General features: G+C 41.6%; 1 protein-coding gene across 2 annotated transcripts in view; it reads left to right on the top strand.

Annotated features, from left to right (window-relative positions):
- RAF1 (Raf-1 proto-oncogene, serine/threonine kinase) overlaps positions 1 to 12,262 on the top strand; it is an 85,734-nt gene that overhangs the window by 58,777 nt on the left and 14,695 nt on the right. For both annotated transcript variants that reach the window (XM_075833833.1, XM_075833834.1), the window contains exons 7-10: positions 2,144 to 2,297; positions 4,160 to 4,187; positions 4,351 to 4,457; positions 4,685 to 4,802. In XM_075833833.1, coding sequence (XP_075689948.1) covers positions 2,144 to 2,297; positions 4,160 to 4,187; positions 4,351 to 4,457; positions 4,685 to 4,802 — 407 coding nt within the window. The remainder of the gene's footprint in view (positions 1 to 2,143; positions 2,298 to 4,159; positions 4,188 to 4,350; positions 4,458 to 4,684; positions 4,803 to 12,262) is intronic.

Genomic DNA, 12,262 nt, shown 5'->3' on the forward strand with positions numbered 1-12,262 from the left:
CATTAGTAAAGAAACTTGCCAACCCCTTCAGGCAAAAGTACTCAACTGGCAGCTTAAATCCATTGCAATGAATAAAATACAATAGTTTTCCCCCAACTTATACTGACATACAATGCCTACTAAGAGCACCATCCCTGGTAGCGGTGTCCACATGCAGCTGAAACCCTGCTCACTTGCAGTGGCCAATGACGTCACGATTTTGTCGGGTATACGTGAGGGGCGTTTCGGCAGCTTTTGAAGCTTCCCTGTATGAAAATTAGACCCCGGAGTGCAGCATTAAATCAAGTGAGCAAGTTTTCCATGAAATAGTTTGTGTGAATCCAAATTAGAATGGGAAAATGTAGTAATCTGAGCTACTTCAAACGGGTCATCATTGATAGAATAGCCGGGCCCGGATTTCAAAACCACCCACCTTGTGGAGTTTTCTCGTGCAACAGTGTAGAGATTATTCACAGAATGGTGTGATCGAGGAACATCATCCAGCATCCTGTGGACGTCAACAACTTGTCGACGAAAGTAGTCAGAGGATAATATAGAGAATCGTTTCGATGAACAGACTGGGCGCAGTCGAGCAAATAGCAGCCAAATGCGACGTTGGTGCTCCAACTCAGGTGTCCAAACGTACAACTGTTGGTTCCTTCGCACCGATGGGCTATAGCAGCAGACTACCAGTTTGAGTGCCATTGCTGTCTAAGGAAAGCAGAAAGGGAAGACCCCAGTGGGCAAAAAAGAGCGTACAAATTGAGTCACTGAGCAGTAGAGAAAGATAGCCTGGGCATATGGATCCAGAGTTCTGTTGCATCATTCTGATGAGGGTCAGAATTTGGTGCAAGCAGCATGAACCAATGAACCCCCTCCTGTCAGGTGTCAACAGTTCAGGGGGGCGGTGGAGGATGTGGGGGATGTTTTCTTGGCACTTTCTGGGTCCCCTGATACCTGTGGATGGACTTTTGAATCGTTTCATTCCTTCATGGCTGCTGTGTAACCTATGGCAGATGGAGGCTTAAGCATCAACTGGGAGAAGCTATCCTGTCCGCATGGCCAATATTACTGCAGGACAATTTCAATATCTTGTGAAATCTTTGCCACAAAGAATTGCAACAGTTCTGAAGGCCAAAGGTGGTCCAATGTGCTTCTAGATAGTTGTCTCTAATAAAGTGGCCATTCAGTGTACAAACAGACACCTAAATATACATATAGACATACACGGCCATATTTACATATTGGTAGCCATCCTCGGTCGTTCCTCTGCGGGCTAGGATGGGTCTCTGAGCAGGAGCCATTGCTGGAGGAAGAGGCGTAGCTTTTTTGTACACTCTAGTTAGTTACAATGTTGATGAGGTGAAAAACATATAATCCTACCATGTTGATCAAGATGAAGGCAAAAAAGCCCCATGAGGTTGATACCAATTGTCTCATTAGGGGAAAAATTCCTCCTCGACTCCAAATAACGGAATCCGAATAAATCCTTGGATGAACGTCCCATCTCCAGAATCTAGTACTCCACCTGTAATATATGTTTTTCTAGAAAGGCATCAAGGCCCTCCTTTTAAACTTGCTCAACGAAAAAACCATCACAACATCCTTTGGCGGAGTTCCATAGTCTCACTGCTCCCACAGTAAAGAATCCCGTCTGCGATGATGGTGAAACCTTCTTTCCTCTAGACATAGTAGATGCCCCCTTGTCCTTGTTACAGGCCTTAAGGGGACACTGATCTTTTTACACCATCACAGTATTATCCTGGGTTTTTAGTGATTTTCTGAAAATCATGGAAAACCCTCGCTAATACAGTGTTAAGTGGACATTGCCTGGATGCCTGCTGTGTACCCCTTGAACCTGTGACGTGTGCCCTTTAGGGTACAATTCGCACGTGTTGACAACCACTGCCCTAGCTGCAGCAGATATTCAGAATCTCTTACTACGGTTCATAGAATAGGCAATAGTGTTTTACCTTGCGTTTTTAAATTTCAGGTAGTTTTATAATAAAATTATATTCGCAAAGTAGGGGAAAAATGGAGCTGCACATTTTCACATTGCACTTTTCAAAATATTGGATGTCTCTTAGTTTGGTTCTTGCCATTAAACAATCCCATTATCCTGTGTTGTATTTAATTTCTATAAGTTTTCTTTCTTCTTGCTCAGCTACCAGCACAGATATTCTACACCTTATGCCTTCACCTTCACAACACCCAGTCCGTCTTCCGAGTGTTCGTTTTCTCAGAGACAGAGGTCCACGTCCACACCCAATGTCCACATGGTCAGCACAACCTTGCCGGTGGACAGCAGAATGATCGAGGTAATACCCTTTCTCCTGTTTCTTACTACATCGTAGCATTTATTCATAGTCCGCTGTAAGTTCGTTCTATTCCATCGTAGTCTAGAGTGTAAGAATAATAGCCTCACTATGTACCGAGGGATGTCCATCATGGTGTAGGAGTCGTAACCGGAATAGTGACGTTATATACGATATGTACTAGAAGACACTTCCTTGTTTTTTAAAATAAATTCTTAATGCCTGTCCACTAGAAACTGTAATAAGGGATGATCCTTTCCTGTAATGTTTTAGAATCCTGGTATAAAATGCAACCTGAGACTTTCATCCAACCGAGCTGTTCTCTGTATCCAGACCTACAAAATGGACCATGCCGCCGGTGGAAAACTGGCATCTAGATTCAATTTAATATATTACCCAACTCTAGAGGGCTCCTTAGGAATTGGTTGCTCCATCTGTTTCCCGTGCAGAAAAAAAGTCAAAAACCTGAAAGGGTCATCTAAAATTTGGTTTGCTTTGCAGCCATAGTGTGTACAAAGTAGCTTCAGGTACCTTTTGGCTTAAAGGGGTTGTATGAGGTTAGAAAAACATAACTGCTTTCTTCCAGGAACAGCGCCACTCTTGTCAGCGGTCTGGTATTACATCTTAGCCATATCCTAGTGATTGGATGCGTGGTGCTGTTTTTGGAAGACAGTGGCCACGTTTTTCTAATCTCATACATCCCCCTTTAAATCTCTGTAGAATATACAATAATATCTGTCATCTTACTCCAAAGCAAATAAGACTTTATTTTATTAATTTGCTTATCCAATTAGCTTCCTCCATCTTTTCTTCATCTCTTTCATCTTTCTTTAACTAGAATAACTGTCTCAATACTTCTCCAAGGTCCCGGTGCAGACGTTTTTGTTTGTGGGGCAGAGTAGGTATTTGTGGCTTTAGTTCTTGTAGTGACTTTTGTGTCTTTGAGGGTTTGGTTAATAGCTTGTTTGCCTTAATTTTATTTTTGGACGTCCCTTTACCTCTTGTCTAGTTGATTAACTCATTTTTGCAGCATGGAAATTTTTGTGATTCTCCATAATCCGCTAGGTTGGTAGGAGATCTGATGGCATGGCTGTAACTCCTGTCCACCCTGGGGCCACCTCACATTTGGGTAGACTAGCTCCTGTTTTCCACCTGTTTTAAAGCTTTCTGATCTTATTTTGCATGATGATCTGATTGAAATGCATCTCCTCGTAATATGGATGGGGAGGTCTGAACATGAACGTTCATAACTTAGATGTGATAGATTTACAGGTGGATCCTGCGTGTCAGACACGCAGCACCCGCTGACACGGAACCAGTCGATCCTGTGGACCTGACGGATTCTGGTCTTAGCGCATGATACAGCTGCTCTGTTTACAGAATGCAAATCAGCTGTATCTCAAAAAGTAAAAGTAATTTTTAATTAAAAACTAATTTGAACTTTGCACCGAACACACTGACAAAAAAAATAACTTTCAAAGGTGTACATAGCCTTTAACATACTGGAATAATAAGGTGTTTAAAATACTGGAGCTTAAATAACATGTGGCCGCCATCCGTATTTTACCAGAGTTTACATGATTGGAAGATTGTTATTGTCAAGTTGTAAAATGTTAATCTCTTGGCGTGACGTCACATTAACCACCAAAGGAAAATAAATGTCACAAGCAGTGGGGCCGTTTGTTTTATGGCACGATGGTAAACTGCACAGCAAGTTCTAGCGCTTACGTTTTCTTAATTTATAGACGTGCCTGTGCCACATTGCATGCCGTGCTCTTTGCCAACCTATGTTTTTCCATTTGCTCTATTTCCATGGAGTTGTTTGTTTGCTTGGTGTTAATACAACTCTGTGGTTTTTGTTACAGGATGCTGTGAGAACCCATAGTGAATCCGGTAAGACAATTGGCCATTTTAGCGACTTCTCCCTGTGTTTTTGATGTATTGCATTATTATTATTATTATTATTATTATTATTATTATTATTATTATTATTATTCTTTATTATTATTATATTTTTTTTTAATTTACTTTTACTAATCTTCTCACTCATTGTCAGGGAGTCCGAATAACATGAGTCCGACAGGATGGTCTCAGTCCAGAACTCCAGCTCCAACGCACAGAGAGAAGTCTGCAGTGTCCAGCAGTCAGGAGAAGAATAAAATAGTGAGTGCAATGCTCTGTTCTGTGTTTTGGAAGGATTTGGAGAGGTTTGTGTAGTAGAATAGACTGCACTCGGTAGGGCCCAGACAGGAAGATCGCGAGGGCTAAATGGAAAGATGGTGGCACTTGTTGTGGAGCAATGCTGAAGGCACGGAGATGATGGAGGAAAAGTCAGGAAATCTGTATCCTATAATTTGCTAAGTCACAGATGTAACATGTTTGTTTTACAGCGCTCCCGTGGGCAAAGAGATTCCAGTTACTACTGGGAAATCGAGGCCAGCGAGGTAATGCTGTCTTCCAGAATAGGCTCAGGATCTTTTGGGACAGTATATAAAGGCAAATGGCATGGTAAGTTTATTTATTTTTATATATATATATATATATATATATAAGTACAAAAGATAACAAACATTTCGCCTCGCAGGGCATACCAACAATTTTGTTGACCCATAAACACAGTTACTCCCAAACCCCGCCCCTCCATTCGCACCAGTAAGGGAAATAGAGCAATAAGCACCTCTGAAAAAGAAGACCTCACTAAAACCCCCATATACCCATAGGGCATGAGCTCAGTTCCTGCATTGCTTCAAATAGCCCCATCTCTACCTATCTCTTTATTATCCAGCCAATCGCCCCTCTCCCGGCGATGGGACCCGAGCACACACAAAATCCCAGTAATCCTAAACCAAATAATTAAACTGTTATCCACCATAATTACGCCAAAATTCAAACCACTCCTACCCATATTTCTATACCGTCGTTCTTGACTTTATTTATTATGTTCTCATATATAATCTGTTTTTTTCCATTGGTTCATCAGCAAACCTTTCCCAAACATTGTTAACCCCCTATCTGCACGAGTCAGTAACTATACGTTGTCGCGGAAGGTTACTTTCCGCACGAGGACGTATAGTTACTGAGTTGTTTCCGGTGCACACTGTCGGCGTGCACCTGGAACCGACAGCTGACACTCCTCTTGCTGGCCAGCGGTCCTTTGCCGCTGATTTCGGCAATCAACACCTTAAATGTGACGATCGCTTCGTTTTAGGGGTTTCTAGCATATCGGCAGACCCCGGCCTGAAATCGCAGGGTTTGCCGATAGTTAGCATGGCAAACGGAAGCCAAACAATGGCCTCCGTGTCTGCCATGGACGGAAGCCCATCAGGACCAACCTCCGGCTGGCCCTGATAGGCTTCCTGTCAGAGTGACGGGAAGTTACTGTGTCGTTCCCGATGCACACTGTCGGCGACAAGGTGTGCATCGGGAATCGGGAGGTCCGCTGTTCCTGACAGCCGACACCCCAGTGTTGCCGATCAGCGGCTCATTGCCGCTGATTTCGGCAATTAACACCTTAAATGCGGCGATCGCCGTATTTAGGGGGTTTGTAACACATCGGCAGCCCCCATGCAATTGTGTGGGTTGCTGATGCTTGTAATGGCATCCGTAGGCCAGGCAAAGGCCTCCGGGTCTGCCATGTATGGAAGCCTATGAGGACCAGCCTCTGGCTGGTCCTCGTAGACTTACTGTCAGAGTGACTGACGTCACACTGAAAGCTGGAATACGTTACACTACCTAGGTAGTATAATGTATTCTAGCAGCGATCAGAGCTGCAGGTAAAAAAAATAAAGTGTAAAAAGTAAAAAAAAAAGTTAATAAAAGTAAACATTTTTTTCCCATAAGTCATTTATTATAGGAAAAAAATGAAAACATTAAAAAAAAAAAGTACACATTTGGTATCCCCACGTTCGTAATGACCCAAACTATAAAACTAATGTAATTTTTCCTTCACGGTGAACGCCGCAAACAAAATAAATGAAAAACTATGCCAGCATCGCTATTTTTTGGTCACCACACCTCCCAAGATATAGAATAAAAAGTGATCAAAAAGTTGCATGTACCCCAAAATAGTACCAATAAAAACTACAACCAGTCCCGCAAAAAACAAGACCTCCCACAGCTATAAAAAGTTATAGCTCTCAGAATATGGTGACACAGAAAAAAAATAATTTTATAGAAAATTAATTTGATTGTGCAAACGCTGCAAAACATATATAAAAAAACCTATATACATATGGTATCGCCGTAATCGTACCGACCCGCAGATTAAAGTAAAATGTTTATTGCCCACGGTGAACGCTGTACGAAATAAAAAAATGTAAACTCCAAAATTGCTGTTTTTTGGTCACACTAGCCCTAAAAAAAATTTAATAAGTGATTAAGAAGCTGTATATACCATAAAATGGTACCAATAAAAGCTACAGCGCGTCCCGCCAAAAATAAGCCCTCACATCGCTCAATCGACCAAAAAAATAAAAGTTATGCCTCTCAGAATGTGATGATACAAAACAATAATTTTTTTTTTTTAACAAATAGTCTTTTCCTTGTAAAAGTAGTAAAATATAAAAAAAACTATATAAATTTTGTATCACCGTAATCATATTGAGACGCAGAATAAAACTAAAGTTGTCGTTTTTACCGCACAGTGAAAGACGTAAAAACAAAACCCCAAAAACAATGGAGGAATCGTTTTTTTCCAATTTCAGCCCGCAAATAATTTTTGTTCAGTTTCCCAGTGCTTTGTGATACTTTAAATGGTGTCAATATAAACTACAATTACTCATGCAAACCGTAAGCCCTCACACCGCTCTATTGACGGAAAAATAAAGAAGTTATGCCTCCTGGAAGGTGGGGAGTGAATAAAACGAAAATTAAAATTAAAAAAAGGATCAGTCCTGAAAGGGTTAATTAAATTCTAATAAACATTTATGACCAAATATGGGGTATTGCCATACTAAAGAGAAATTGCTTTACAAATGTTTGGGTGCTTTTTCTCTTGTCCCTTGTGAAAATTAAAAAAATGCAACATTTTAATGGACAAAAATGTTGATATTCATTTTCACGGCCTAATTCCACTAAATCCTACAAAAAAACCTGTGGGGTCAAAATGCTAACTATACCCCTAGAAAAATTCCTTGAGGAGTGTAGTTTCCAAAATGTGGTCACTTTTGGGGGGTTTCCACTGTTTTGGTCCCTCCCGGGCGTTGCAAACGAGACATGGCACTGAAAACCAATCCAGTCAAATCTGCACTTCAAAATCCAAATGGCGCTCCTTCCCTTCTGAGCCCCGCTGTGGGTCCAAACATCAGTTTATTACCACATATGGGATATTGCCGTAATCAGGAGAAATTGCTTTAAAAATATTGGGGTGCTTTTTTCTCCTTTATTCCTTGTAAAAATGAAAAAATTCTGTTTTCGCAGAAAAAAAAGGTGATTTTCATCTTCACAGACTAATTCCACTAAATTCTGCAAATAAACTGTGGGGTCAAAATGCTAACTATACCCCTAGAAAAACTTCTTGAGGGGTGTAGTTTCCAAAATGGGGTCACTTTTGTGGGGTTTCGACTGTTTAGGCACCACAAGACCTCTTCAAACCTGACATGGTGCCTAAAATATATTCCTAAAAAAAGGAGGCTCCAAAATCCTCTAGGTGTTCCTTTTGCTTCTCAGGCCTGTGCTTCAGTCCATTACCACACTAGGGCCACAAGTTGGATATTTTTTTTTTATTTTTTATAAATTCTTTTATTTTGATTTTGTATTATGAATATCAACAGACAATTAGACAGAAATCATCAGAAAACACTCAGATGTGTTATTAACCATGGCCACAGGCCAGATACATACATTACATAAATTCAAAAATAACAACATGAAGTGCAATATCTCTCAGTGATTTTGGAAGGCTTGCAGCTATGCACCCTGAACCCGCAGCGATGCATAAAATTCCATTGCAAAACAGAAATATAGAGAAGGAAACCAGAAAAGCGCAGAGACAAAAGGACGGGAAAGAAAGGATAGACAAGTGTCTGACATACTTGGGCCTAGGGAGGGAAACCCTGAGCCATGATGACCTTGTATTCCTCGGAGGATTGAAACCTGATCCATTCCCGCCAGGTTTTGAGGAAGGTAGAGTGAGACCCTTTCATTGATGCTGTGAGGTCCTCCATTCTCATGATCTCCTGGATCTTGTGACACCACATGCCAACCGACGGAGGACATGCCTGTCTCCACAATGCTGGTACACATGCTCTCGCCGCGTTCACTAAGTGGCGGACGACTGAGCGTTTGTATATGGGTAATGGCATCTCACACAGATGGAGCAGAAATAGATCCGGTGATCTTGGCAGGGTGAAGTCCGTAAATTTAGAGGAAATGCGCCACACCTCGGACCAAAAATCAGCCAAGAGTGGACAGTCCCAAAAAATGTGTAAGATTGTACCCACGTGGTCCCCACATCTCCAGCACAGGGGTGAGACCGCTGGGAACATAACGTGCAGTCTGGAAGGCACCCTATACCAGCGAGACAGTATTTTATACCCTGCCTCCTGATATCTGCTGGCCATGGAAGACTTGTGTGTCATATTAAACAGGCGATCCCGTTGTTCAGAAGTTAATGTGAGCCCCAGATCCTGTTCCCAGTTTAGCAGGTAGGAAGGGGGGAGCTGATTAGGTGGTGAGACCAAAAGCCTGTATAATGTGGACAGAGAATGTCGCATTGTGCCCGTACCTGTGCATGAAAGTTCAAACGGGGAGCTAGCCCGCGCATATTCCGCTGGGTTGGTTAAGCTCACCAGGAAATGTCGTATCTGGGTGACCTGCCATGTAGAAAAGGGGGCAGGGTCTGACAAGGACTGTATGTGTGTGTTCGACATCCAATTTTCCTCCTGCATGAAATGTTTCGCACGTCCCTTCCCCGCCCTCCGCCATAGCAGGAAGGGACCACCTTCCTGCCCTGGAGGAAAAGCAGGGTTTCCCAAGATCGGATACATGGGGGAGGGTGACGGAGAGATTTCTGCCCTGGGGAATATTCGCGCCGCCACTGCCAAGGTGGGCCCGATCGTCGGGTGCGTCCGTGCGGCTAGGGGAGTATGATTGCCTAACCATGGTAGGGTCTGCAAGGGGACTGTTAAAGTTGGATATTTTTAAAAACTGCAGAATCTGGGCAATAAATATTGAGTTGCATTTCTCTGGTAAAATCTTCTGTTACAAAAAAAATGTATTACAAATTAATTTCAGCAAAAAACTTTAATTTGTAAATTTCACCTCTACTTTGTCTAATTCCCTGAGAAACACCTAAAGGGTTAAAATACTTTCTGAATGCTGTTTTGAATACTTTGAGCGGTGCAGTTTTTCTAATATATAAGGCCCTCAAAGCCACTTCAGAACTGAACTTGTCCCCGAAAAAAATAGCCTTTTGAAAATATGAGAAATTGCTGCTAAAGTTCTAAGCCATGTAATGTCCTAGAAAAATAAAAGGATGTGAAAAAAAAGATGCAAACATAAAGTAGACATATGGAATATGTAAAATAGTAACTATTTTGTGTGGTATAACGATCTGTTTTACAAGTAAACACATTTACATTTAGAATAATGCACATTTTTGCTAAAATGTGAAGTTTTTCACAAATATAGAATTTATTGACCAAATTTTTTCACTAACATAAAGTACAATATGTCACGAGAAAACAATCTCATAATGCTTGGATAGGTTAATGCATTCCAAAGTTATTACCACATAAAGCGACACATGTCATATTTGAAAAATCTGTGTCCACATGGCCAAAACAGACTGTGTACTGAAGGGGTTAAAATCCAAGTCCAAATTTCTGTGCTGCTCGGTCAACTTAGGCTCTGTTCACATTTGCATTGCTGTTCCATTGTTCTGCTCAGTCATAGGAGCTGAACAACGAAATTACTCAGTGACTAATCCATTGCATGACGGACACCAATGGCGCCCCAATGGAACCCATTGACGGATTGGTTTTGTTGGGTTTCTGTCATGGTGTCAATTGTTTGGCTAAAAAATGCCCAAAAATGGCAGAGTCTAACTGAGGCCCCTAATAGAACCTCAAACGCAGATGTTACAGAACTGAAATAGACTAAGGCTATGGTCACAAGATTTCTTATTCTGGTTTGGTAATGTGTGTGACACAAAAAGTCAGCCTGGCCTCCTGGGGATGACGTTTCATCCCATGTGACCGCTGCAGCCAATCATAGGCCATTCCAGGAGGCTGGCCTGCTTGCCTCCCTCAGTCAGCCTATAAGCGCAATCGGGCCCCTAGAGGCATGGCCTAATAGGTTACCAAGTATTCAATGGTTGACTAAAAAACCCAAAACCTACATATTCAGTACCGCCGCAATCCTAATGACCCATAGAACAAACATAACTTATTAAACTACATGGCGTAAGTAAAAAATTAACGCTAATCCATAAATTATATGTACCCTAAAATGGTGCCGTTGAAGAACACAACTTGTCCCACAAAAAACAAGCCCTCAAACATCGACAGAAAAATAAAGTTATGGCTCTTGAATTATGAGGGTGAAAAAAATGAAAACAAAAATAGTTTGGTCATTATGGCCCAAACAGGCCTGGTTGTTAAGGGGTTAAAGTTCTGAAGACCCTCCCTGACTCTCCTGAGTACCGCTCTGTTTAAAGATTTTCAGATTTACTTTTTTTTTTAATCTTTTTTTTTTTTGTTCCTTTTCCCATTTTTTTTCTATTTATCAAATCCTATTCTTACGACGGAATATGTCACAGGCGGCAGAATAAAGTGACTGGAAACTGGTCTTTAACGGTGATTTGAGCTGTTTAATGTACATTAGCTGACGCGTGACAGAAGTTCACATTCACTTTTTAATCATGCCAGCCTGTGTATTGTATGAGCTACAGTAAATTACAGGTGGTGAATTCATGCAGGTCTAAACTCGTCATCCCAGATAAACTGCTCATTGTAATGGACGTCATCACGAAACACACACAGGCTTCACTGTACTTTCTTCTAGCAGACGTCTAACAGATGTTACAAGTAAATAGTTTGCCAAAAACGTCCTCTAACAGCTGTAGCTGCGGAGGACGTATTTAAGGCTTAGACTAGCACATCATCTTTGGTAAAGCTCTTCCCTTTTTGAGATGTCTTCATTTACAGATTGCAGAGATGGAAGAACATAGCAGCACAGGAGGAGTGTGCTGATCTTGTGGGAGGCAGTGACTTGTCCACTCACGGGATTATGTTAGTGAGGATAGGACTGAATGTGCTGGAACATTGATGTGATATAAACAGACTGGAAGATCGTGAAATTATGTCATTGCCCCCACCCCTAAAAATATAAAACAATATAGAGCTAGGAACTTCAGGTGAAGCGTCCAAGCTTTTAACATTTAAAGGAGTTTCTAGCCTTTGGACACCACTACACTTATCCCCAAAGCTGAACTACCTGGCATCCAATAGAAGGTGCGGCCATTTTGAATTCAATCCGCTTTGGCCACTGACGAGGCTATCGTGGCATATTTTTAGTATAAGTTTGGCGTATTCGCTGGACACATCCATAAGCTTTAATTGATCCAACGAAAGCCAAAACTTTGATCTCCTGGTTGAAGTACTACAGGGTAACGGGGCTTCGTGTTTACACTTGTTTTCCTAGTGCAGCACAAGGTAGCTGTATACTTAGTGATTTTAGAAATATTTATACGCGGTTTTTGTATTCATAATTTAGCTCCTCTTCAGCAGAAAGGTGCCGCATGATCACAGGAGCAGTCGGGTACATTTTGCATTGTACAGAATACAAGATAGTTTGGCTTCTACCCCATCCAGTTATGCAGTTGTACTTCTTCACATTCTACAGAGAAAAGTAAAAAGTTTTGGCCGATGACGAACGTTGGGTGTTGCCCTCGAAGTGGGAATTACATCATACATATTCAGTCTTGACAAGGAAATGCAGAACCTGCCGGCCATTCCAGCCTGCATAGA

Source organism: Rhinoderma darwinii, chromosome 7, assembly GCF_050947455.1.
Source record: "Rhinoderma darwinii isolate aRhiDar2 chromosome 7, aRhiDar2.hap1, whole genome shotgun sequence".
Lineage (NCBI taxonomy): Eukaryota > Metazoa > Chordata > Amphibia > Anura > Rhinodermatidae > Rhinoderma > Rhinoderma darwinii.